Here is a 26,689-nt window from a genome sequence, read left to right on the forward strand (position 1 = left end):
GGCAGGGAGAGGAAACATGCAAGCTCCCTGGATCAAGGAGATGGCCTAGCCTGAGTGAAACATGGCAAACCACGACTGCAGATACTACCTGACCAGTGTGAAAAATGCCTGTCTTTGGCTCAGCAAGTAAACCAAACATAAGCAACGGGGAAAAAAATCAATATTAAAAAAAAAAAGAGAGAGAGAGAGAGTCTTCAATGTTTTTCCTTTAAAATCGACAGATCTGGAGACAGAGCAAAACAATTCATACAATATAATCGAGTTATTTTATTGCAGACCAGACTAGACATTTTGTTCGTGCTGTTCTACTGTGAAAATTTTCTTTTGGTGGTACTAAAAAAAAAAAAAGGTAACAAATTAAAATAGTAGAGTGCTTTTTAAATTTAAAAAAAAAAATGATATTTTAAAATGGAAAGATGAAAATGTCAAAATATCAAAAGATGCTGAAAGAAAACATGCTGATATTCCTGAAGCAGGATATTTTCTTTTGAAAACAATGACGTTCAGTGTTTCTTCAGGTTTGGTCAGCTGAAGCTTCACAGTTGGTACAGACAGCCGAAAGCTTCATTTTTCAGTGCTTTCACTATTTGATGAAAATATCATTCGAAAATTGGTGGGTGTTAACCCTGGTGTTGAGGATGCACTGATAGTGGCTCTTCCAGCCCAAAGTCTCCCATGAGCCCTGCTCAGGTCCATGACTCAAATGCTCCTGCTGAGGATCCAGTCACCTCCTTCTCCCCTGGCAGAGGGGATACACAGGTTTAGGGAAAGGAGAACAAACCCCTTCTGTGGTGCGTATAGCCCAGCCAGCCCCACACATACAATCTCCCCAAAATGAATCCTAAAACCCATACCCCATGGGGCTGCAGTGGCCAAACCCGCTCCCCACCTGGCACACCCCAGAAAGGGAAACTGAGCCCTCGGCACCCAATTGTGGGTGCTTTGGGGGCTGTGGGTGCTTTTGGGGTTACCTCCAGCACGCCAGGCAGGGATGAACGCCAGGCCACCACCCCCCTGTCCCAAGGGGGGGTCTCAGGCCCCCTTTTTGCCGCTGTGGTCGCCCGGGAGTGGCGCAGAGCGCTCCACAGACACACACCCCCTCCCAGCTCCGAGCCCCCTCGGGCGGTATTGGGGGTCGCGGGGAGGGGTGATTGGGCGCAGTGCACGCGCGTCCACTCGGGAGCGCGCACGAGTGCAAGTACGTGCGGCGCGGGGGGGGGAGGAAGGGGGAGGGGGCAGGCGGGTGCGTGCGTTGCGTGCGCGCGCGCCCCCGCGGGGCAGACGGGGCGGCCGCGCCTATTGCATCAGTCGGGGCGGGACCCGGGGAGGGCGCCCGGCTCGCACAAAGTGCGGCAGCCCCGCCCCGCCCCCACCCCCCAGCCACCCCCAAATCCCCAGCACCAACTCCCCAAACTCGGCGGGCCCGGGAGCGGTGGGGCAAGGTTGCCTCCAGCCGCTCGAGGGGGTAAACGCGAAGATAGGGAAGATGATGGGGGGGGAGGGGATAAAATTACAAAAAGTATAATTAAAAAAAAAAAAAAATCCCGCCCTGCACTGGCCTGGCCCGGCTCGGCGCGACTGGGGACGGCGCAGCAGCAAGCCCAGCGCCACCTTAAACCTTCCCCCCCCTCCCCCCCCCGCTTCCTCCCGCGGAGGCTCCGCCGCCGCCCGGCCCCTCTGCAACAACAACCGGGGGGGGAGGGACCCCCCCCCGCCCCCCATTCCCCGGTGGGGATTTTTTTTAATTATTTTTTTTAATATTTTTTTTTCGGCCCCTCGGGGCTCACTTCGGGGGAGGAGGCGGAGCCGTCGCGAGGGGGGGGGAGGGCGAGGGGCCGGGGCGGGCGGGGGCGGGCGGCCGGCGCCGCTCCCCCGGGGTGGTGCGAGCGGGGCGGGCGCGGCCCCAGGTGAAAGCGGGAGGGCGAGGAGAAAAGCCCCAGCAGCCACCAGAAAAAAAAAAAATAATAATAATAATAATTAAAAAAAAATAAAGAAATAAAATTTGAAAACTAAGAAAAAGAACATAAAAAAGAAAATGAAAAAAATAGAAAAAAAATAAATACTAAGGTGACGTATTTGGTTGCAGGGGCTGCTCGCAGGGCACCGTGCCTCAGCCCGGGGGCTCGCAGCGCTGCCCTTGCACCTCAACACCACCCTCACCCCCACCTTCCCGGGGGGCTTCCCCCGGCCCCCCGCCGCCTCCCCACGTCCCCCCGGCCGGCGGTGGCTGCGAGGGGAGGTTTCGCTTGCGCTGGTGGCTGGGATAGGCTGGCTCGGGAAGGCGCCGCTGTTTGTTTTCCATCATGAGCACTTTGTTCGTGTTGGGGGGGAATCTTTTTTTTTTTTTAATTTCGCGAGGATTTTTTTCAGTTTACCGGCCGAGAATCCAGCACGCACCCCTCGCCCTCCCCTCCGCCCCCCCTTCTTTTGGGGCAACCTGGAGGCAAACTGGGGGAGGGAGACGGGATGCGGGGGGAGGGCGGAGGGCAGGGTGTTCAGCGATCCTTTGCAGCCGGAGGAGGAAAAGGCCAATGGAACATGGCCCTGCCCGTCCCCTCTCGTCCTGGTCATCTGCCCGAGTCGGGGGGCTGAGATTGAGGCGGGGGGGTGGGGGTGCGGAGACGCGGGCCCCTCTCCCCATCCCTCCCCAACCGCGGGCCAGCACACCCCAGTGTTTTCGGGGAGGTTTCGGAGGGAGGGCGAAGCCAGGCGCGGCCGTGATAAACAACAGGATCGCGTTGCACCGGGAGGGGGGGCACGGGGGGCGGGGAGGACCCGGGCGAGGGCTGGGTGAGACTCGCTCAGGGCTTCTCCCCCCCGCCCCCTCTTTATTTATTTGCGCCTCATTATTTATTTCTCGCCGGATGAAAACGCCGGGGGGGGAGGGGTGGACACGGGACGCCGCACCTTGCTGGCCGTGGAGATGGAGCGGGACAGCCCCTCCGCGCGCCCCCAAAACCCGGCGTCACCCCCTCTGCGGGAGCCGGAGGAGCGACGGGGACCGGCGGGACCGGCCGTGGATGGGGATGGGGGAGGATAAGGGGTGGCGAGGGGCTCCCACGCCGGGCGCATCCCCGCGCATCCCGGGAGCGGCGGCGGGGCCGGGGGCTGCGGAGTGTGCAGCAGCATCTGCTGGGCCAGGGGCGTGCGAGGCGCCATCTTAGTGAGGCAGGAAAGCTGCGGGGAGACCAGCCAGCCACGCCAGATTTTCGGGGTGAAAGCGGCTGGGGGGGGGGGGGGGGGACGGGACACGCCGCTGGCACGGCCCCGGGGTGAAGCCGCGGCTTTGGGGGCCGCCGTCTCGGAGAAGAGCGGGTTTGGGTTCACCGTTGAGGTCTCTCAGAGTCAACGGCAAAATAAGTATCTTGAGCGACATCATTTTTTCCCTCAAAAAAAAAAAAAAAGTGGCAGAGGAAATTCCACTATTTGTAATGGTGAGGGCACATCCTTCCCAGCTCTCACGGGGGAGCAATGATAGCACGGAGCTTGTAGCTGGATCCCTTATTTTCACCTGCGCTCAAGCCACAGGAAGATACCCCAAGGAACCTCGCTGTTCTTTCTTGAAGCAGGCTTATTTCCTCCTGTGCCAGGCAGAGTGAGGTGGAAACACACACTAATGAAGAACATTTTTCTTATATATGGCAGTTTTCTTTATTGATTGCTCGATGTGAAACAGTATCAATCTGGATTTTTTTTTCCCACACATTACAAAAAAAAATATTAAATTGGCTCAGTCTGCAATCCTTTAAGCACAGCCATATTAATTACCAGGAAAAAAAGGAGAAAAAAAAAAACTAAAAAGTCTACCAAATAGAGCATTTACAAATGCACAAAAACATGCCACTTTGGCTTTATGGGGAAAAATATTGTCTTCTAGATTAAAAAAAAATCTTTTAACATAAATAAGTTAGTATAATTTCTCAGTGTCTTTACAGAGTTATGTACACAAGTACACTTCAAACTTTCCTTTTATTTTTACATACAGGTACACAGGCAATGTAGAAATACTGTTTAAAGATGTAGTATCCCTTTCCCTCACACACAAGCACTTTGGGAAGTGGGTCAGATAAGGAAACAACAACATTCTAGAATCAGAGCAAAAGCCCTCCATATTAGTTTCAAAAAAATAATAAAAAAAAAAAACAGGCGATGTAACAAACAGGATGAATTTCGAGGACTTTACAGGCATTCAAATTTGCTCTCAGGGACTTGAGGTTGGTGGAAGGGAAACCTTTGCTACCACATAACGGAATCATCGCAGCTCCCACCTCTTCAGCTTAACGTAGAAAGAAGTTTCACAAGCGGCCTGTAACAATCTGCTGTAAACAGCATTACCACGATGGTACATTCAGGGGAAAAAAAAAAAAAAAAAAGGAAAAAAAGCGGCGGTGGACCCACTTAAAGGGACAATACATCTTTAAGTAATAAAAAGCCTACACTGCTCCTCTTCATACATTTCTTTGCTTGCTAGATTGTGAAAGCAAGTTCCAATCGGTCGCCCTCTTCCACTCCCTCCCCCCACCCAATAACGTTTATGTGCTACATAAGGTAAAAACTATATACACAGGTAGTACAATGAAGCAAATAAGGAAACACCTAATTGCACAATGCTACATCCAATGCTTTTAGAGGCAGGTCTTTTAAGAGTGCCTAAAATTTTAGTGTTATTGTTTGCCTTTTTTTTGTCTTGTTTTCTGTCGTTGTTTTTTCAGTGCTTGTACAGGACCTCCATCCCATGGAGCTCGACGATATGTATCCTCCTCTCTGCTACGCCTTTACGTCTTCCTCACTTCACCGACTCCCGAGGCACCCGATGAACAAGGAACCGCGCCTTCTCCGCTCTGCCACAGGGGAAGAAGTCGGCGAGAAGACGTTTAGAAACGGCCCAAACAAACGGGATCCTTTCCCTCGGCGGCCGCCGGGGGGGTGCAACCGGTTCAAACCACCGCGGCCCCCCGGGGCGGGGAGGCGCTGCCCGGGCGGGTCCCGGCCGCCCCGTCGGGGCCCCGCCGCCGGGATGCTGCGGGGCCGCCGCCGTCCTGCGGGCCGCTGCCGGAGCCGCCGAGCGTCCCCTCGCCCCGAAAAAAACCCAAAGCCCAAAGGCCAAGCTGGTGGGGGCAGCGGTGTTTGCATAGGGCCGCACGCAGCCGTGCTCCCCCCAGCAGGACTAATTTGTTGCAACTTCTGCTTTACAGCTTAATCTCTTCTGCACAATCGCAGACCGTGTTTGTAAACCTCTCTCCTAACCTCGACTCTGAAACAACCGCCGGCCAATTTACCAAGTCCTTCCGCCCCAAGCCCTCGCATTAAAACAAAACAACAACAACGCACGCACAAAAAAAAAAAAAAAAAAGCTCGGCTCCCATTAACCCGCTCCCTTCCCTGCAAATTCACCCCTTTGCCAGCGCCTAAAGCCAAACCAAAACAACCAGGAAAAGAAAAACAAGAAAAAAACAAGCCGCTTGCTTAACTCGGCCCCAGAGTGCCCAGACTCCCGCTGAAGCCCGCTTTTCTCAAGCCCGGCTCTCCCGGGTGGAAGGTGGCTGCCAAGCGCGGGGCAAGGAGGCCAAAACGCCCCAGGAGGGCGCAGCCCCCGGGCCCCCCCACCTACCACCACCCACCAGCCCCCTTGGAGACCCCAGTCCTGCCCCAGCACGGCCCCGAGCGCGTCTGGGAATGGCCAGAGAGGGTCGCACGAGCAGGGCAGCGAGGAGGGTGGGGGAGCGCACAGGTCGGGGGCCGGGGGTGGGCTCCCACCACCGCCCCCTGCCCTGGTGACGGCTGGGGACCCGGCGCTGCCGCGCTTCGCCCTTGTTTTGTTCTTTTCAAAGGCTGCTGGGAGCCCTGCGCCTCCCAGCCCCCCCAACCAGCCCCTGCTCCGTGCAGCCCCCCCCCCCCCCCCCCCCCCCCCCCCCCGGCCATGCCGGAGGGACCCCAGACCCCCAGGTCCAGCAGGGGGGCCACTTGCTCACCCCTTCCTTTCCTCAGCCTCATCCTAACACCGAGACCATAAAGGGAACCTACCTAAATGGTTTACGTTTGATGTCTTCTCGGGCTCGATTTCTTGGGTGTTTGCTCCACTGAACTGGCACTAGGGGAGTCTTCTGAAACCTCTTCTTCTGTTGTGTTGGCTCTTTTATTTTGAGGAGAGGAATCTAGGAGGGGAAAATTAAAAACGGAGGGGGGAATGATGGGAAGGGGGGAACACTGATATTAAAATATTTTCCTGCTAGATGTTTGCTCGCTAGCCAGGGGCGGGGGGGGAAGGAGGGGGGGGGGGGGGCTGGATGGGCAGGGGGGTCACTCCCGCACATCTCCGCAGCCTGACGCCAACATTGGGCTGCGTTAGGGGGAGAGGCCGGGGGGGGGGGGGGGGGGGGGGAGGAAGGGGTGCTCCTCTAGGTAAGGGACAAGAGTTTCCTGGGTCTGTCCCAATCCCTGTCCGTGCTTCCCGTAGGTGCTGCGATCTCCCACCCCTTCCCCTCTCCTCGCCCCGTGCCCACAGAGGGGCGGCCAGGGGGCACGGGGCGTTATTACCATGGAGGGGCTTTCGCTCGCAAACCAGCCGCCGGCTCCCACCTATCGTGGGACACCACCAACCCCCCCAAAACAAAAAACACAGCCCGGGGCTGCAAACAGCGCCTGGGCTTTTGGAGGCGTCGGGAGGCGGGGGGGCCCGGGCCGGCATCCAGCGGGGCGCAGCCCCCCCGCGGTGGGGCCACGCGTGGCGCTGACACCGGCAGGGCACGCAAGTAAAAGCGCCCCAAAGGGTACGTTACCGTCGGTGGCAGGTCTTTTCCTCTGCCCAGTGCACTGCTCTGCAAAGTCCGTCTGCTTTTCAGAAAGAGCAGTCTTTTGATCTACACAGTGAGTGTGCTCTGAGATTCCCTGAGAACCGACAAAAATCACGGTTTGGCAATTCCCGTTTACATCCAGGCTCTGGTGGCCGGCGGACTTGCAGACAGCTTTGAGTAGCCTCGGGGGTCTGAAGTAGAATTCGGGCGAGCTCCCCTTCTCCACGGCTTGCCACTCGTACCTGCCTTCCAGCGGCTTGTGATTCTGGAAATCGAAATTCCACTTCCTCTGGCATGCCTCCTCCATCTCCTTGCGGTGCTTCTTCAAGTCCCTGTTTAACTCTTCGTGGTTCACCGGCCCGAAGAGGTTCCTGCAGGCTGACGGCTTCGGGTACTCCGACTGCCGGGCTTCCATGCGCTCCAGGGTAGGGCTCCCATTAGAAATGCGTACGTTTGACATCTCCCCCCGGCCTCTTTCTTCTGGCGGCGCTTGTTTTTCTCGCTGCACCCCCTTCCTCCTCCTCCTTCTCCTCCTCCTGCTCTCCGCCTTTCACCTCTCGGCGCTCGCAGCTTCTCCTCCTCTCTCCGCGCCGCCCCGCTCGCCCTCGCAGGAGCGGCGGAGAGGCTCTGCCCCAGGCGCCGCAGCCCCGACGGCCGCCGTCGAGGAGCCCGGGCGGGTCGAGAGCCGCGCGGGGGAGCGCGCAGGCGGGCGGGGAGCGCGCAGGGGGCGCGCAGGGAGCGTGCAGCAGGCAGGCGGGCAGGGAGTGCCGCTGCCCTCCCTCCCTCCCTCCCTCCCTCCCTTCCTTCCGTCCGTCCCTCCCTCCCTCCGCGGCCCTGGCTCCGCGCTGTCCCCCCGACGGCCGCCCGGCCCCGCCGCTCTCCCCGCGGCCGCGTAGTAAAAAAGGGCGAGAGGGGGGGAAAAAAAACCCGGGCGAGACGAGCCCTTTTCTCGGTTGCCCAATATGGCGATTGAAGGGAGGTTGACGAAGGAGAAAATGATTGACAGGACGAGTCTATTTAAACAGTGGAGCCGAGCCATTGGTTAGGGCGCCGGGCACCGCCCCGTCGGCGCGGCCCTACCTCGCCGCCGCCGCCGGCCCTAAAGGTGGCCCCGGCTCCGCTGCCTCCCCTCGGCGGGGCGGGGAGAAGCCGGAGCGATGGAGGCCGCCGGCACGGCACGGCTCCGTGCACCGCAGCCCAGCCCAGCCCAGCCCAGCCCAGCCCGCTGTCCTCCCGCAAAGCCCAGGCCCGGCGAAACTTGTGCCCCCCACCCAAAAAAAAAAAAAGAAAGAAAAATGCTGTTGCTCGGCCGCTGGGCCTGGAGTAATGGTGGCAGCTAGCTACGTTTTGGCTCGGTCTCCAGAGCGCTCGGAGCTTTGCTTTGCCACGGCCCCCCCACCCCACCCCCCGCCCCCCCCCCGTCAGGAGTTCAGGGCAGCCCCCAGACGGGAGCGGGACCCGGGACACCCCGGGACCCCCGTCCCATCACAGACAGCAGCAGGACCTCCCGGGACCCCTGTCCCATCACGGACCCCGGCCACCAGGAGCGAGGGAGGGATCGCCTCTTGCTGTCTGCCTGGCAGAGGAAGGACCATTAAGGTGTGGAAATGGCCCTAGAAAGCCTCCTCAGGGATTTCAGACCTTGGCGAGCAGAGGGAAGGAAATGAAAGCCTTCGTTTTAGCCCTGTTTGTGTGCTCTGAAGATTAGGCGAGCCAAGAATCGCAGCCAGGGATTTTCTGAGCTGCTTCCTCGGATAGCTGCAGCAGATACGCTGGAGATAAGAGCAACGCAGCATCCTCCTCCATCCCATCCTTGGCTGTAGCCCCTTCCCACTGCCACCTTCCCTCGGCGGGCAGGGCAGCCCCCTCAGCACGTTGCAGGACACTGGGGCTGCTTGCAGGTGCTGGAGGTTTGGGCTTTTCCCAGGGCCCAGGTGGCTAGGAGGACTGGAGACCCTTCACGCCAGGCCATCTGGCAAGATCAGACACAACCACCTTGGGATACTGGTTCTGGGGGGCTGCACCAGCAGCAAGCTACCTCAGCGAGCCAGGGCCAGCACAACCAGGTTCAACTGGCTGAAAGAAGAGTCAACTGGTGTGGCCTTGAAGATAGTGAGCTTCTGCCCCGTGCTGTGCTCACACACACCAGACACACACACACACCGTCTGGGTTGGGGTCTGCAGTTGCGATGGGCCACCCAAACCTACAATGCAGTCGCTTTTGCCAGCCAGTGAGCTAACTCCGCAAATATTGTAAAGGGAACAAAACCAGCTCACAACACTCAAAACCAGGCCTCAGCACTCTGCTTGCCTCCATCAGCCCCGAGGCAGAGGCCCCTGGCCCTTGCTCAGCCCCCTCGCCCAAGCGATCTCAGTACGGCCAGTCCCCGGTTCCAACAATGATGTGCGCAGCCAAAAAAGAAGAATAAAAATGAGATGGGTTTTAAAACCACAAGGTTGAAATAAAATATTAGCCATGTTATTTTTGTTTGTTTGCCGGGATTTTTAGCACTCAGAAGTTGTTTTCCAGCTTCTCTCAGCAACCACAAAATCTAGCAATCCACTTACAGAAAATTAAAACTTACATTCTCATGTCTGCAGGAGCTTAGACTTTTTTTTCGTTTTCTTTTTTTTTTTGAAGTTGCAACTCTATGATAAAGCTGCATGAGCTGGCAAAGTGAGGCCTATTCATCTGCTTTATTTGAAGGATTTCTTCTTCCTTTCTCCAGGCTTTCCTCTCTTTGATTTTCATAGGCACCAGCCAGGAAGTGCCATTTCAAACTTCTCTTCCACTTTCTCTGTCAGGTGTGGGACATTTCATTTGTGTATTGATCAGCACAGGAGCGGGGGTTTATACTAGGAAGGCAATCTACAAAATATGTCGTGGGGCTCCTGAAGATGCCCAGGGCTCACGGTGCTGACGGGGGCCATCTTGCTGCAGTGCCAACTGGTAACCTCCTGGAACTTTCTCAGGTGAGTAGTTCCCACTCTCTGGTCCCTGGCTTGCTGGGAGTCACTGCCTGACCCCCAAGTCCAGAAAAGAAAGGCAAGCTGCTTGCTGGTAGGATTGTGGCAGTGTACCAGAGTACAAAATCATATAATAATGACGGCAATGATTGATGACGGCAATAATAGGGTGCAAGCACTGGTAAAGACCGTGTAGCCTCACAAGTAAACAAACAGGAACATGACTGCAGCAGCAAAGAGCACTGATTTATCTGTCTGTAGCATCTGGAAAAGAAGAAACAAGTTCCTGTGGGACAAGGACTTACTTTTTTGTTCTCTTTATACAGCCCCTAGCACAGGGGCCTGGCACTCAGCCCCCTGATGATGCTACTGCCGTACAAGTACGTTGAAAATGAGTAACTAAAGACATGTTGCCACTGCTGGAAGAGAAAGAAGGAAAGAGGAGTGGTCCGCTACTGGTTTATCTGGCTGCTCCTTCTCCTCCATCAAGGGCTGTGCCCTCCAAGGGAAGGGAGCCACGGCGCCCGGGGGACTGGGAGGAGGCCGGGAGGACGCCTTGTGACCAAAATAAGGGGGAAAAAACAAAAAATAAATCAATGCAGCCGCACTCGGCGACCGCGGCCCTTGCGTTGCTGCCCGCCACCCCCGTCGGAGGCAATCCACCTTAAATCGCGGCGGCTGCGAAGGAGAAAGGCTGTGTCTGCAGCGACCTTGCCATGATCTAAAGTGTTTTGTTTACAGTCAGGCACCCCCGATGGCCGCAGCAAATCGTGAGAGAGGCAGGCGTCTGCCCGTAGTAGCAGCGAAGCGTGAAAAAATACTATAGAGGCCCGGAGGAGGGATGCAGAAAGATGAGAGCGCCATCGTCTTGCAAAAGGAGGACACAGCAGCCCGGCCTGGGGGGCTGCGGGGAGGCGGCGCCGGGAATGAGGCGGGGGGCGAGCTCCGGGCGGCTTCCGCCGAGGTGGCCGCTTTTCCTCCCCCTGCCGCCTCTGAAGCTGAAGAAGCAGCCGGTGAAAAGCTCGGAAGAGGGGACTGCAAGAGGGAAAGGCGAATAAACCCAAAGGAGAACAGGCGGCGGGCTCGGAGGAGTGACCCGAGGAGGGGTGTTCCCAGGGGGGTCTGTGCGAGGATGTCCTGGCTCCTCTCAGCCCCGTGAACGACCCGTCCCCGCTTCCCCCCGGTGCCCTGCTCCCCCCGTCGTGTCTGGGCTTCTCCACGGGCAGAGCTGCCGGCTGTTTTTCTCCCCTCCAGCACCGCTCATGCAGGCTTCACGCCCTCCTCCTGGCCACCCTCCTCTCCGAGCACTTTATAAGGCTGTCAGGGGAAACGGCAAGGCGTACCCGAGCCGCACGCAGCGGGGGGGGGGGGGGGGGGTGTGTGTGACCTGGGGCTCTCCACGCTCCTTCGCAAGCAGCAGGTGGGCTGGAAATAATACCCCACGGGGCGCGCCATCCCGGCTTGAAGATGGGGAAGGCGAGAGCATGAGGTGACCCGTCAGGAAGCTGGGGTCTTCGGGGAGTTCTCCCCCACCTCAGTTGCCACTGAGCTGATGCTGTTCCCATACTGCCTCTGCTTTTTCTGGCAAAACCCTGACTTCTTCCAGAGACCTGGGACAAGGCCGTCACAAGGCCGGAGCCACAGACCCCAGGAAAATTCACTTGGGCGCCTTGGGGATACTCCTGAGATGCTTAACGGGCTCCTCATGGGCAGGGTTAGGGTTCAGCATTAGGGAAGGGTGCCGGAGGCCGGCGGGCAGCATCCCTGCCAGCAGCATCCCTGCCAGCAGCATCCCTGCCAGCAGCCGCTCCCGCTGCCCTGCTGCGGGCAGGAGCCTGGATGCGGCCGCACTGCAACGGGAGGATGCAGCCAAGCGGAGATGAAGACCTTTTGCTCGGTCGCTGTAAACTCTAGAGGGAGCCTAAGGACAGAGATCAGGCCAGAGCCGGTGTGCCCGGCCTCCCCTCCAGCCGCCAGCAGCGCTGGGGATGCTCTGGGGGTCCCTGCTCTGGGGGTGCCCCACGCCGCACCGGGCTCTGCTCCCCTCGCTGCAGGAGGAGGGCGGCTCAGCCCCGGGATGGGGGCTCTAACACAAGTCCTGGGTGGCATCTCAGGGGGTGAGGAATGGTCCAGGTGATTTTCGAGCCCCTGAGAGGACCCTGACTGGGGGCAGTGCAGAGGGGTGTCCTTAAAGGGAGGTCTTTTGAAAAGTGGGTAATCTGTCAGAGCTACGGAAAGGGGCTGGGCCGTCCCACTGTGCCTAAGGGCAGGTTATACAAACTGTTATGTCTGTGGAAGATCCAGCTTATATTATTAGCACTCAGAGTTACTCATTCTTTTCCCTCTGGAGCTACAGCAGCTCTCCACTGGTCACCATCCTCCCCTTGACCTGCTAAAGGAGTGGTTCTTCTGAATGATCCTGGTTTTATCTTGGGAAAGAATCTCCTGGTAGGGCTCAAACCACCCCCCTCACCCCTCCCCCAACCCACCCACCCACCCACCCACCCCGCCTTTTTTTTTTTTTTCCGAGTACACAATGAGAGACAGAACTTGTACTGCTCTTGAAGCAGTTGATGCTGGGAGCATCCTAAAGGCAGCAGCAATGCAACCCTCTGGGTGATAAACTCTTAAGAGGATGTTCAGTTATAGTCCCCAAAAGTAAATACACATACACCCTTGTGTTTAGTTACCCCAGTGAACAATGCTGTTGTGGAGATGAGGTTTAAATCAGTAAAACAATTCCTTGCTGTAAACTGGTCTAATTTCTCCAAACAAAACACAACATCTGAACAAAAGCATTTTCGAGCCAGCATAGCTCCATCTGTAATGAGTTCCCATTTATATATCACATATCACTTGCTGCTTTGCTCGAACAGCAAGTTGCTTGCAGGAGCATCTTAACTAGAGGCTTCTCGTGGCAGCTAAACAGCCTCCTGCCTTTCATTTTCCATTCTCTTTCCTTACTCATTTCTCCTTACCCTTTTTCCTTCCCCATTATCCCCTTTCCTTTCCTCCCAGCCACAGTGCCAATCATATAAAATACTCTGTGGTATAAATACTTCGGACAAAGCCCTCTAGACTCAGGGCTGATGTTTATGGTAAAACTGAAGGGTCTTGTCTCCGCAGTAGCTCTACCTCAGGCTGGCCAGAAGCAGAAAACACAGCGTTTAAAGTGAGGAAGACAAGCCCCACTCAGGCAAAACACTTCAGGGAGAAGGCACCCCTGCACAGATCCTGCAAAGGGGCTAATAGCACTTTCCCACCTCACCAGGGTGCTGCGAAGATGAACTGCTTCGTGTTTGTAAAATCCTCTGAGGATGGAGAGCACTATGCAAGAGCTAAGTAGTAATAATAATGCTGGACTATTATTGTTACTATGAGATTAAACAGTTTTCCAGCCACTTGCTCAACAACCTATGCCTTTAAGAAAGTTTCTCAATAGATGAATTATATTCAGTGGAAATGAGTTGTTCTGTTTTTCTACAAAGCCTGAAGTGAACCTTTCTGGGAAGGGGATGATATTTTGTAGCAATGTTTTCTCAAGTACAATTCTTTAGGTTCCCAAGTGATGACACATTGTACAGCAACGCTCTTGGCACAGGGTGTACATCTGTGAGAAGGGACACTGGCCTCATTTTTTAAAGTCATTCATTAAATAAAAGCACCCTATGTCATATGTTATGTTCCTCTGAAATGTTTAAAATTTTTTAGTGCATGAAATCATATGGTGCCTGGATTTTTTTTTTCCGGAACGCAGCACTAACCTCTAACTCAGTTACTGAACGTTGCTGGAAGAGCTTGCTATTTTTTGTCAGTGTTGTGTTTTGTTTTCATTTGGTGTGATCCCAGCTTTATGCAATAGGCTTTTTCAGAAATACATAACTATGTACATGTGATGCTTACAACTGACCACAGAGAGGCCACTCACCAGAAAAATAACCCTACACAAAAACATCTATAACAATTTTTAGGCACTCAGGGTGCCATTTACATGAGAATCTAGCCTATTTTTATTTTTTTTTTCTTCCTTTTTCTCCCCCTATGGGCTATATTAATTGCTTTGGGATCAAGAGGTCTACAAACATCTTCCTTATATAAACAGAGGAACTGGTCTGGACACTTTCTAAACCCTTTAAGGGAGATGACCCATCTCAGATAGCAAAATGGTGGCATTAAGTAACTAAGTACAATCAGGGCTGTAGCTCTGAGTTCTGGTTCTGGCTTTCCTGGGTCATGTTATTCACACTGCTGCAACTAGTCATCCATGTTTCTCCTCTCTACCTTTTCCTGTCTGTTTAGACTTTAAGCTGTTAGAAATGCTCTGTTTGCACAGATCCTGGTACAGTGGGACTTCAATCTCAGGCAAGGTCTCTGTGTGCCAGGGTAATTACAAATATAACAGTAACAATTACATTTCAAGCTTACCACACCTTGTTTGTGTTAATAAACCCAGCAAGGGAATTATACAGCTCCAGGTTTTTTTTGACCTACAGAAACATGACGTTATTACAGAGAAAGATTGTAAATTGATTCTGCAAGTCTCTGGCAACAAGAAAAATCAGTATGAGGTAGGTGACAGACGCTTCAAGATAAAAGAAAAAGGACCTCTTCATACCAATGGCCCCACATTGGAATCACACGTGTTCTTTTTGGGGGTACTATTTAGAAGAAAAATAATTTCCTCTAAGAAGATCCTCTCATAAGCAACCTGTATAACAGGTTCAGAAGGATCCCTCCCCTTCTCTCAGCCCTCTAAGAGCTCCTGGCCCAGCTGCCTGTGGCTGTGCTCCTTGCTCCTCCTGAAGCGCCAGCTCCTGCACTGCCGCCCGCAGCAGCAGGAGTTGTGCCAGGTCAGCAGCCTGGCAAGCCCTGCCACCAACGGGCTGCCCCTGGTGCCTCGCTTCCCCCTAAATCAGCCATGCTTGAAATTGTAGAACAAGCTGGCACACAGAAAGGCAAATATTATTTTAGAGAAGCCAGTCTGTTACAAAATGCTCTCTCCCTTCACTCAGGCCATCATTTCATTTGTGTATGAGAAAGATGGAGAAAGAGAGTCCTTTTTATTTACCCGTATTTGTCCTGTGCTTCCCTCATAAACAGTTAAACATTTCTTGTGGCAGGGGCCTAATCTGCTGTGTTTTTTTGACTCTAACAAGCTGCCTTGTTGCTTCCTTTGTTCTGGCTGCTAGCAGCTAAACTGGGAGTTCTGTTCAAAAACAAGTACCTGAAAGCATCACTTTAAAGGGTTTCTCACCTTGTTATCTCTAGTTTGAAAGGGTTTTTGAGAAAAACTACTCAAAAGAGTTTGCAAAGGACAAAGTAAACATTGCAAATATTGTAGCGTATATTTAATAGTTTTCTTGAACGGCAAAGATGAACCACAGCTGATAATGAAAGAGGCCAGGGTGAAACACAGCCCCTTCACTCTAGATATTTACAGTTCAGGTATGAGACCAACCACCCTGACTCTACTCTTGCTGCAGTGCCCTGAGGAAAGCAAGAAATTCAGACAGCTCCTCCCCAGCATGGGAAATCGTACTCAAAATACATGAGCCAGTCCTCATCAAAACCAGCAGCCTAGCTCAAATCATACTGCGAGGCTTTCATTTACTTTGCATGCTGAAGCCCATGAAGAGTCCTGTATTCTAGCTTTTTGCCGCAGCTGCAAGTGCTAGAAATACATAGATATTGTTTCAGGTTCATATTCACAAAAACACCTTGCTTTAGGGGAGGTGACTTCCACAAAGGCACCAAATATCTCAAGGCTTGATAAAATAACCAGAGTTAGCAGTGTTTTTTCACCCACAATATGAAGGTTCAGCTTTTATTTGCCATGAAAACTATGTGGCTTCATGCTGTGCTGCTATAGCTCTTTAAGCCTGATTTTCAGCACACACCCTAGATTTCCAAATCCAATTGAAATAAAACGGGGCTGAAGGTGTTTTCTAACTTAGATATATAGGACCTGAGCATGCTTACAATTGGGATTCTCTTCCTGAATGCTCTAGCAAAGCAAAATATGCCTGACTGGAAAGACATTATCCACTATTTTCTTTTCTGCTATTGCCCCTTACCCCAGCTTTGCAACAAATACGTGGGAAATCACAGAAGCAGCAAGAGCTATGATTTCACTCAGTAACTGCTCCTCAAATCTCCACAATGAGGTCCTAAAGTAAGTTCTTCTATTTGTGGTGGCCTCTAGTTCTTGCAAACCATGTGCAACCTCATAGAATTCACTTGCTCTTCTCCCACATTGAACAAAAATATAACAATAACAGTAATCCAAGCCCTTTTGGCTTTGTGGATGCCTGAATGCTTCTTTGAGCCCACAGGACTTCAAGACAGCCCTGGGAACCTGCAAACACACAGACTTCTTAGGCCAGTGAGGGCCCTTTCTAACATGTTCCTTGCAAGTCTTCAGAGCAAACTATTAGACCTTGCTAGACCCTTCCATCAGATTCCCATCACTTCTTGCTGCGGTCGGCTTGCTCAGCCTCAGAGTTAGAAACAAAATAATAATAATAATAATAATAATAATAATAATAATAATAATAATAATAATAATAAACAACTCTCAACACTCAGCAATCAAAAGAGGCTAGTCAGCCACCCACCAGGCCAAACTAAGCCTGCTGAGAACTCAGGGCCAACTCCTCAAAGGCATTCAGGTGTCTAAACACCTTTGAAACCTATGTCTAATGCTCTAGAAGATGGTTGGCAATAAGCCTTCTTGGGGTGCCTGCTGGGGAGGAGGAGGCTAGGCTCTGATGAGTACATGGCTTCGAGGGTGCGAGGTCGCTTCAGGGTTTTAAAAATGATGAGTTTTCCAAAAGAGTAAATGTCAGGGTTCTTTTTATTGTCTTCTGCCTTTTGAGACTTCTTCCTTACCCACAGGTACCAGGAGCTCATTTTACTAGAAATGAAAGACTCCGAACTGTCAAGCAGTAACATGGCTTCAGGACCACAATGTTTCAGACAAAGAACTAATCAACAGAGCAAAGTAGCAAGAAGTGCTCTCACCTGGAACTGAAGTCTGGTTTGGCTGTTCATGTGAAGGGCCGGCTCCAGCTCTGACATGGGGTCTGGAGAAGGATTTGGGAATATTTTATTAAGCCAAATAACTGCAAATATTCTATTTTCTAAAGTGACTTTGACACTAGGACATCTCAACTTCACTGCAATTGTTTAGACTTCCAAGGCCAGGTTCCCAATAATAATTTCAGTAAAATTATGTAGCTACATCATTCTTCTGCCTGTGAAAACTGTTTTGATTTTTATTGAGTTGATTTTAGATTGGTACTACCCCCTCTGTGGATACTCTTAGCAACATTTTACAACAGCCATTTATTTCTTCTTACAAATTGTTTCTTTTTGCAAGGGTGATTTAGTGGAATCTTCCAGTGAGAACAGCAACATCTACTACAGCTTTCTTGTCTCCCTACAAATTACTGGTAGAAAAAGCTGATGATAATTCTAATAAACTGGTTTTCTTTTGTACATTCAAGGATCAGACATCTGTAGCTTGGGGCCTGGAGGCTGCTTGTCTCTGAACAGTTTTACAGAGTTTGTGTTTAATTAATAAGTAATTCGATTCTTTCCCTTTTTAGTCTCTAACAAGTGATAACAGCATATACTTCAGAAAGTCAAGTATGATACTTTCTTTTCCCCAGCAAGTACTTAGCTAAAAGGGCCAGAGTACACAGGAACACGGTTTCACATTAACATTTTGTACCTTATTAAAAATAACAATAACAGCCAACTCTCACATGAAATAAAATGCCTTTCTTTTCCTCTCTCTCTTAATACACAAATATTTATTTGTTCATTATACTTTCTGTATAAGTGCCAGCACACATACGTATTCACACTGCCTCCTGCTGAAATTTTCTGGTGAAAAAATGATGTGCTAAGATGTCTTGTATTATTTTTATGAATTTAGTTTGGCTTACATCAAGCTACTATGAAAGCTCCCCCAACTCAAGGGCTCTGAGGCAAGGGTTTTCTGGGGGATTAGTCAGTGGTTTGGATTACTTCAGCTTGGGGAGGCCTCTCAAAAAATTCTGTGGAAACCCGTCACTTTTAAGGTGTCTCAGATTGGGCACCTTAAAGCCAAGCGCCTGCCAAGTCACTCTGGAAAATAGTGGCCTGGAAGACTTCACCCATCTGTTCAAATACACCACTATCCAATTAAACCAGCAGACTTTGCAATTATTTGCAGATTTTCACAACACAGCAGCAGTAAGTAGATACAGTAGATACAGTAGATATTGCACAAGAGAGTCATCACAAGCCAGAAGAGGTGGGCAGCGTGGTGGGTTCTCAGGATGGACATACACAGCTCCCCAGCCGTGGGAGGCTGGGTCTCCAGCCTCCAAAGCCCCACCACCCCCACCTCCTGGCCCCCATAGACATTACAATTTCACTAGCAATTCAGCTCACAACAAAAAATTTCACTGCAATGACAGACTCACAGATAACTGGGGTTGGAAGTTACCTCTGGAGGTCATCTGATCCACCCGTCTGCTCAAGCAGGGACACCTAGAGCAGGTTGCTCAGGACATGTCACAAAGCCAATTGAAGAGGTTCCCACTCTTAGCCACTCACTCCCACCTCAACTTTAAGTGTGTTCTTTACAATGAAACTGAAAAGTAAGGAAAACAAACAAACAAACAAAAAGATGGTTTGGGGGGTAATAATCCAGATGATTTTACTGCTCTGCTGTAAACAGTTGCACTTTCACAATTGAGGAAGAGGCCATGCAAAATGAAAATATTTCACCGAAGAAGGACTAACAGACTCTAAGATAAAACAGTTCAATAGTCTTTTCTGAACCCCCATTTAAATATGGAGATAAGGAAGAGGATGTTCAGGCCATGTGGTGTAAGCATTTCCCTTGAAACAGGGGAGAAAAATGGGTAAGAAAATGGATTTAAAAAAAAAAAAAAAAAAAAAGCAGCAAAGGAGAATGAGAAGAGTTTAACCAAATTGCTCCTAGGACATCCTTCTCTACTTGGTTTACACAGCTAAGGCCTTTAATCCTAAGGCTGGGGTTTGTCCCTTATTGCTGATACTCCCACTTTCTTATTATTCCTGTAGAGTCTCCTCTTGCCAGCTCCTCCATCATTTTCTGGGAATAAGCAGAACTCTTCTGGTAAGTGGAAGATCTCAAAGGTTGTCAGCTAACAACTCTTAGAGTTCCATTAGCATTGGCTCATCATTTCTTCAGCAGCTTCTGGTGGTTTGTGAAAATCACAATAGTCACAGAGGGCAGGACTCAAACCACCTAATTTTAGCTGCCTAAATTGGGTTTGCTAGTCTAAACTACTCATCTCCACAAAAAAACAATAACAATAATAATAATAATAATAATAATAATAACAACAACAATAATAATAATAAATGGAGCATCACCAGAGGGAAAGTCATCCCTTTTCCCTTGGACACCAGCTCAGGAGAGATGAATCACCCTCTGGACATGCCTGCATCTCTTCACTGTCTACAGAGAGCCACCTATATGCCCAGTTCAGACTAGATGTGAACTTCCAGTCAGTCAAAGCTAAGCAAGATGAGTCCTACCCATAGTGCTGGCATCTCCCCATGGTTTCCATTTGCAGCAGTACTGTAACAGATGATGAGAATACATTAAATGTTTTCCTAATGTCACATTCCCATGTCTGCAATTATGGCAATTGCCTCAGTGAAATTTTGCAATTGCAAACGAGCAGGAAGCCATCTGCAAAGGAATCTGTCTATTAAGATGTGGCCCTTACTCTGAAAGTGCTTGAAAAGCCCCAGCACATTTCTTGGGCTAAAGATAAAAAAAATAAAGGTCAGACTCCTGCAGCAATATGGAAAGTGTCCAGAATGCACTCCAGTGATCCAAGGAATAGATTGACTTTTGCTTCAGGACTGTGCTAATTAAATACTGCTAACTACATCTGAATAGAATTAAGTCTAATTTAAGGGCCTTTCTAAGCTTCAGGGCAATGTAGACTTGTCCTAAAAATAAATAAATAAATAAAATAAAATAAAATTTCCGACTGCTGACAACAGGTGTCAGCAACAGAAGCAGCTGAACCAGTGCTGAATGTGAATCAGCTACAAGTGTAGACAAGGACAAACCAACTTCATCACTGCTTCTGAAGCCCTGGAGAAGACCTCACTTGGAAATATGGAAGAACATGTGGAGCAGAACAGATATGAACCAGAGCAGTTGTCCTGAGCACAGATGTCCTCACCAGTAGGTACAGATAACCAGCACAGCGCTAACTTCTGTGGCACAGATAAGGTTTGTTCTAGCACCACCCATGCTAAAAGTAGCTTAAGTTCCCCTAGAAGCTCTTGGGTGGTGGCCAAGTGGACTATTTTCAAAGAGTACTGGCTCCCTTCCTCTTACTTCTTCCTCCTGCTCTACAGTCCACAGGGATTCTCTGAGTGACTGACTGGGTGTTTCGCTTCTCTTTGCCATTTTCTGAGCCTCATTTCCCTGTGCTTCTGGCTCCCCATGTCCTCAGATGTGTATGCCCTGCACACCACACCATGCATCCATGTCAGACCCAGATGAGGTGTTTTAACAGGAAAGCTGCATGGTAACAAGACATTTATTTGATAAGCAAGAGGAACAGAAAGCAGAATGCAGCCATCTCCATCTGCCCTTTCCCTGGCAGCTATTTTGCTACTATTTTCAGCTGGCTCCTATGCCACCATTTCTCCCACCATGTTTCTTTAGCAACATCCCTTGTCTCTTCTTCTCTCCCCTTCCTCTTTTTCTTTTTAACATACATTTAAGATGTTTTGTTTCCATGCCCTTTCTCAGTAATTTATCCCTTATGTGTGCATGACTCTCTACATGAAGTGCTTTTGCCCAAATCCTTCTTTGCAGCCATTTTTCGTTTTGGATTTATTTTTAATATTCATTTTCTCCCCTGCTTTCAAAAATGAGCTTGTGTAACCCTTCCTACAGCCCTCCCCCACCTCCACAATCACAAATATCCATCGGATGTGGCCCCTCATCATCTTTTCCCTGTCCATATACTGTCCTTCCCTTCCCACAGAGAGATCAAGACAAACAGGTTTGCAGTTGATATTTATTAAGAGAGCAAAAGCAGCAGATTTAAATTCCTCTGGGCATGTTTTTGTTTTGGTAAAGAGAAATGGTAAGGGCAGGACTGACAGTTCAGGACACACACCCAGGCTCGCAGCCCGAGCTGAGTGCGGCACCTGTTCTTCTGCAGGCTTGGGGAAGGAGAAGGGAGCAAATCCAGACTTGGTGAAAGTGAGGGCAGTCTGATCCATTTCAAAAGAGTCACACCCATTTACACCCACTCCAAATTAACATCCCTATTTTAATTTACCTTTGTACCTCCTATTAGAGTAATTTCACCTCTGAGTCCCATTACGGAATAAAATTTTTGCCAGCGGTTAAGAGCGTTGGATCAAGCTTACAAGCCTTCTCCATTTATTAGTATTCAGCACTTTCACATAGGTTAGGTTTACTACAAGTGAAGGAAAGTAAATTTCTGCTCCCAATTTGTGACAAAGCTGGACGAGCTATCATCCATACACAAAACCAGAATAAAAGCCTTCAAATCTATATCAAGAAAAACAATTGTGCATATGCTCAACCTTCCACTGACTAGACTGAAATATTATGTTCTATGGATGCATATGCTTAACACTACCTTTGAAAAGCTTGAAAGCGTAAAAGAGAAATGGTGGCAATGGGCAGAAATTGGTATCATCATTGGTATCAGCATGGGACAGATGCAGCCATCTTCTGGACAACCCACACTGGGAAGACCTACTATATCTTTTTCCTCTCCATTTTTAGGAGCTAGGGGTATCTAGCTACAGAGTGGCCAGTGAGATTCACAGAGAGAACAAGGTTTTTGCTACAAGGCCTATTAATTCCCATGATTTCCAATGGAATTTTCCAGGGCAGGTGAAAAACACTCCCTTGGAAAGGATTAGTCTGAACTCATTTGGGTCTGTACTCATTCAAATTGACCAAATGTGTTGACTGTGTGTCTAATGGCAGAAAACCTTTCTAAGGGAAGATGGTTCACTTGGACCTGACAGATATCCTCCCATGACATATTTTATTCTCTTTATGATATATATATATATATATACACACTTAATGCAGTGTCTCAGATAAGTCAGGGTGTTTATCAAACAAAATTCTACTGAAAAGATGTAAATTTGGGTACCGTGGTCATGCCCACCCACACCTCCACCATCGTATGCTAAAAGGAACCAATTAAACAAAGACCTAAGTGTTCAAAGGAATAATTGTCCGTTGTTTCAATACCCACTGTAAAGTCTGCAGTCCACCTGTCAAAAATCCACTTAAGTTAAACACTTGCATGTGCTCTGCCCTCCTGATGTGGAATGGTGAACACCACAGAGACCATCCACGTCAATTTCACAGAGCATTCTGTTTTTTAAAGGATGGTGGAGTTTTCTACAATGAATGTTCCTATTCCTAGCAAATATTTATAGACTAGCATGCTGATGATGACTGTACCAAGCCCGAGAGTACCAGTTGGTCAAAAGGTCCATCTAGCCCAATTTCCTGCCTCTGACACTGGATAAAAGCAAATGCCTAGTGAAGAAAGTAGGAACAGAGCTAGCATATAATGTTTTTTCCCAAGAGTATTCTCCCAAACTCTAATGGCTTGAGACTCAGGAATTTCTTGTTGTTTTGTGTTTAATAAAGCAGGATGGATTTCCCTTCTGCAAACTTGTTCAATCACCACTTGAGCCTATGTAAACTCTTAACACCCACAACATCTGTTGGCGAGTAGTTCCGGGCTTTCACTACGCCTGATGGGAAGAACTGATTGCTATTGGTTATTCTGAACTTTTCCCTAGACAGTCTCTTTGCTTTGTATAGGAAGAGACAGCGAATAACCACCCCTTCCAGGACATACATGAGTTTACAGATTGCTGTCATAGATGTCTTCAATCAATCCTCTCTTGAGCTAAAGAATTCAAGCAGCTTAAAAGATCTGGCTTAATAAATTTTTGCTTGTAAGTAAGCTGTCCCATGCCATGGATCACTTTTATTATCCTTCTCTGAACATCTTCCAGCTCAGCAGGTCTTTTCCAAGTTGGGAAGAGCAGAACTGCTCAAGGATGTGGGCACACCACAAGGTGTTAGGGGGCAGCATGAAGATTTCTAATTTGTTCCCTTCTATTTTGCTACAAATCCCTAAGATGAGAGGAGCTTTCACCTCTGCTGATCCTTGAGGTAGTTTCTTTTATTACAACCCATGACTGTGTTCCTTCATGACAGTGGTGAGCCCACTGTTTTCTGCATGAGGCAAGACTGCTTTTTCTTCCCATATGTATCACTCTATGTTTATCCACAGTGACACTAAAAATGTATCTGTGCAGCAAGTTCAGACTAAGCTGGGGCCCACGTTTTTGTCTAGGCAATCCTCCAGTCTCATGGCTGTTGTACTGATGTCACTACACAGTCATGCACTGGTCAGCTTGGAGGCTGTGTAATAAAGGACCACTTGGCAGATGGGGTCTTTTTGCCTGCTTTTGCTCCATCCTCCATTCCCACGCAGAGCTGCACACCCCTGGTTTGAGGGAACCTGCCCAGCTTCATGCTGGCACAGAGAAGTGCTGAGACAGTCAGGAGCAGCAGAGCGGCAGCTGGAGTGTCTGCTCCTCGCCACTCTTCAGTTTTTCCATACCCTCTTCTCAGTCCCATGTTTCTGCACAGCTCACTCATCCTTCAGCCACAGAGCATGCAGTAGAGTTGCAACCTGAAGGGCTGGCTTTCATCTAGGTATGAAGCCAGAGGCAAGGAGGCAATATGCCCAGACCTGGGGGTAGCAGTAGGGATAACTGGCAAGTAGAGGCAGGACCTCAGGCTCAGGTGCCCACTCACCTGATCCTTTACACATATCCCTTCTCCTCACAGCCAAGCCAAAATAAACTGCTTCTGACCACACTGTGGACTGTTAATTGTGAAGGCACTTGATGGCTCATAGAGTCTTCCCCTCCTCTCCAACACGTGCTGTAAGAAACAAATGGCAGTGGTTAGAAATCTAACAACATTTCAACCTTTGTCCCATTACTTTGCCTATTTTGGTCACCTGTTTAATTCAATGGTTCTTATTAAACATTAATAACTTTTCTTGCTATTTGAATTCCTTGCTATGTCCTTGGGTCAAATGCATGAAAGTCAGACTGACTGCGCAAGACATAACCTGGCTCCCAGGTGGGCTCCTGTGCCCCCCACTTGGCACCCCTCAGATACCTATTTAGATAGCAAGGCTTGTAGAGAGAAACCAGATATATAACCAGATATATGGAAAATGTACCAGGTTTTTAAAAACTTTCATAGTTAGACATGCCAAAAAGAGATACTAAGATAGGACCCAAAGTATTTGGGATTTGTTTTCAATTTGTGTCATAGGCACATACTTTATTTATGTGTAGAGTGACTACTCAGTTAATTTTACTGTGCACATAAACATGAACTACTTGGTTTGAAATCTATTTTTATGTGAATGTAAAACATGATTAATGAAAGAAAACCCAGATATTGTAAGATATTTCATCTGTACCATTTCAAAGTGAATCTGATAAAAGCTAAGCAGAACACAAATCTGTACTAAATTAAAGTAACCCCACCACTCCCTCCACCCCTACTCACAAAGTCATTAAAGTGATTTGGGGGAAAAATGTAAGCCTGGAAAATCGGTTTTAAATCGATTTAAAAAAATGCAGTTGGAAAGAGCAAACTCTCATTGACTTCACTGAGACCAAATATCACTCTCATTTCTTAAAGCCTTGTAGGTCAATGCCAGGGAGCTTGGGACCAGGATATAAATCATCTTATGCCTGCATGTCACGAATCATGTCATCTAAAGCCCTGTCTCTACCAACTCACAACTCATAATACATTAACAAAAAAAAAAAAAAAAAAGATGAAGAAGAAGAATTAGGAGAAAAATATGCCAATTTAATTTTTGTCTATCTGTATTACTAGAATCAATGCTTTGCCTTGCATTGATTGCCAGTATGGATGACAGGGGTTAACAGTAAGATGACAAAATTTGGCTGTTCATAAAGATTCTTAGATTGTTTTCATTGTACAAGCCCAGATGTGTCTTACTATGAGAAATTGCATATGGGATGAGAAACCAGGGATGCAAAAGGTTGTAGAATTTCACTTGAAGTTATTTAGACTTGTCAAGCTTTGTGAACAGACAGAAGTCATGAGCAGTGGTCTTGTGGTTGATGGCTAGCCTGACGCTGGCAATATCCCTTGAAGGCATTCATATAACACAGTGCTGAATGTGTTCTAATGACAGAAAACTAATGTAAGAAACCAAGAAACACTCTGTGGCCCAGAAACATAACCACACATGTCAGTCATTTCTAAAGTGAACTGTTGGGTCAGAAGCCCTCAGGAAATGGTGAAGTCCTCCAGAGGTTCACTGGTCAGTCGGGGTAGACACTGAAGACCCTACTCAGAGGACAGCATGAGGCAGAGTATATGCCATGTGTTGGCTGTACGTGAAGAAAATATGGAAGGTAACAGTTGCTGCAACAATAGGAACAGACTGAGGAAAGAAACTGGAAGAAATGAAGCTCTGAGAAGAGTGTGCAGAGAGGAGAAGAAATGGCCCAATGCTGTCACAAAAAAAAAAAAAAAAAAAAAGCAAACAAAAAAAAAAAAAACACACCTCTGGTATAACTGTCTTCCTGCAGCACTGTGCTGGTGGGGCTTATCAGGTCACAGGATCTGTTGTAGAGAGGAACTGGTGTTTGCCATCATAGCCAGCTTTGCCTGGGGTCATCTTTCCAAGGGGACCTCCAAGGGGTTACATCCTGTCTGCCAATTGTGGGCTCTTGCCAGCAGTTCCTCTATCATCTCATTCAACAAGGTTTGGTCAATAATTTTCAAATAAACATGGTTATTACTATTCACCCTGCTCACAATAAATTTGTAGAGACCCTGTACAGGAAAGACAGCTGAGATCTTTCTACTGCACTTAACATTTTCTTGGGTCAAGGGGAAAGACTCGTGGCATGAAAAGAGAGAGCCTCATAAACTCACAACTGTTCTTTGAAGAGCCCTTTGCAAGACCTCTTGTAAGCATGGTCATGAGAAGAACAAATGAGGGACAGAGCCATAACACACAGCACTATTGAGACTTTATGAGATGTAAGTTCATAAAGAACTTTCATAAAGTTCAAAGTTGGTTCATAAAGTCTGTCCCCCCCCCCCCCATATCACAAGGGCTTTTATCTTTATTTTGCTCTACATTAATTAGTCAGTGTACATGAAGAATAACTCAATAGCGATACAAAATAGCCCCTTCCTGAAAAATGTTTGTATTTCTGGAACTCATAGATAAAGGTAATTGAACATTAATTTTGGAATTTACCCAAGAGATTCAGTGATAGCTTATTTTAAGTTAAGATTCCAGATGCAAGAAACATACCTTGGTTAAATTATCCTGCAGATTTAAAAAAAAAACAAAAAAAAAAAAACAAACAAACATGTCAGTAAGAAAGCAGAGGAGATCAGAACCAAGTTCCCAGGGAGGGCACACAAACAGTGACTCAAGAAGGAAGCTTGTGAAATGTGGGGAAATACTTGGTAATTACTTTATGGTTTTGTTTTGTTTTATTCAAAACAATTAAACAAGGAAACATGAAAAAAAAATACAGCAAACAGCAATAATGAACTTAGCCTGGACTAAGTTCATTGTTTATGAATACCTACCACCTCCACAAAATTAACCAGATGAATTTCATGCCAGAAAGCTTATCCGATGAGATGCAGAAAGATGTACCTTGAAAACTACAAGCAAACGGGAAAGGAAATTTTACTCCATCCCGCACTAGTTTGACTTGCCTTAAAATCAAATAAAGTTCTCCATAGACTTCCCCTGTGG

The 26,689-nt window shown here is 48.9% G+C and overlaps 1 protein-coding gene and 1 long non-coding RNA gene across 3 annotated transcripts; both read right to left on the bottom strand.

Moving 5' to 3' along the window:
- Window positions 1-3,950: 3,950 nt before the first annotated feature.
- Window positions 3,951-7,770, bottom strand: CDKN1B (cyclin dependent kinase inhibitor 1B). The gene is made up of 3 exons (XM_066999806.1): window positions 6,780-7,770; window positions 6,025-6,155; window positions 3,951-4,841 (listed from the first exon to the last, which is right to left on the bottom strand). The coding sequence occupies exons 1-2, from the start codon at window positions 7,252-7,254 to the stop codon at window positions 6,034-6,036; spliced, it is 597 nt and encodes a 198-aa protein (XP_066855907.1). The 5' UTR covers window positions 7,255-7,770; the 3' UTR covers window positions 3,951-4,841; window positions 6,025-6,033.
- Window positions 7,771-8,240: 470 nt separating this feature from the next.
- Window positions 8,241-26,242, bottom strand: LOC106030870 (uncharacterized). 2 transcript variants are annotated; one of them, XR_010832502.1, is made up of 5 exons: window positions 25,472-26,242; window positions 23,665-23,793; window positions 18,256-18,402; window positions 16,782-16,843; window positions 8,241-10,025 (listed from the first exon to the last, which is right to left on the bottom strand). It is a non-coding gene; the product is annotated as an uncharacterized lncRNA (long non-coding RNA). The 2 variants fall into 2 exon arrangements; XR_010832499.1 differs by having other exon boundaries at window positions 19,173-23,793.
- Between the last annotated feature and the right edge of the window lie 447 nt (window positions 26,243-26,689).

Source organism: Anser cygnoides, chromosome 1, assembly GCF_040182565.1.
Source record: "Anser cygnoides isolate HZ-2024a breed goose chromosome 1, Taihu_goose_T2T_genome, whole genome shotgun sequence".
Classification (NCBI taxonomy): domain Eukaryota; kingdom Metazoa; phylum Chordata; class Aves; order Anseriformes; family Anatidae; genus Anser; species Anser cygnoides.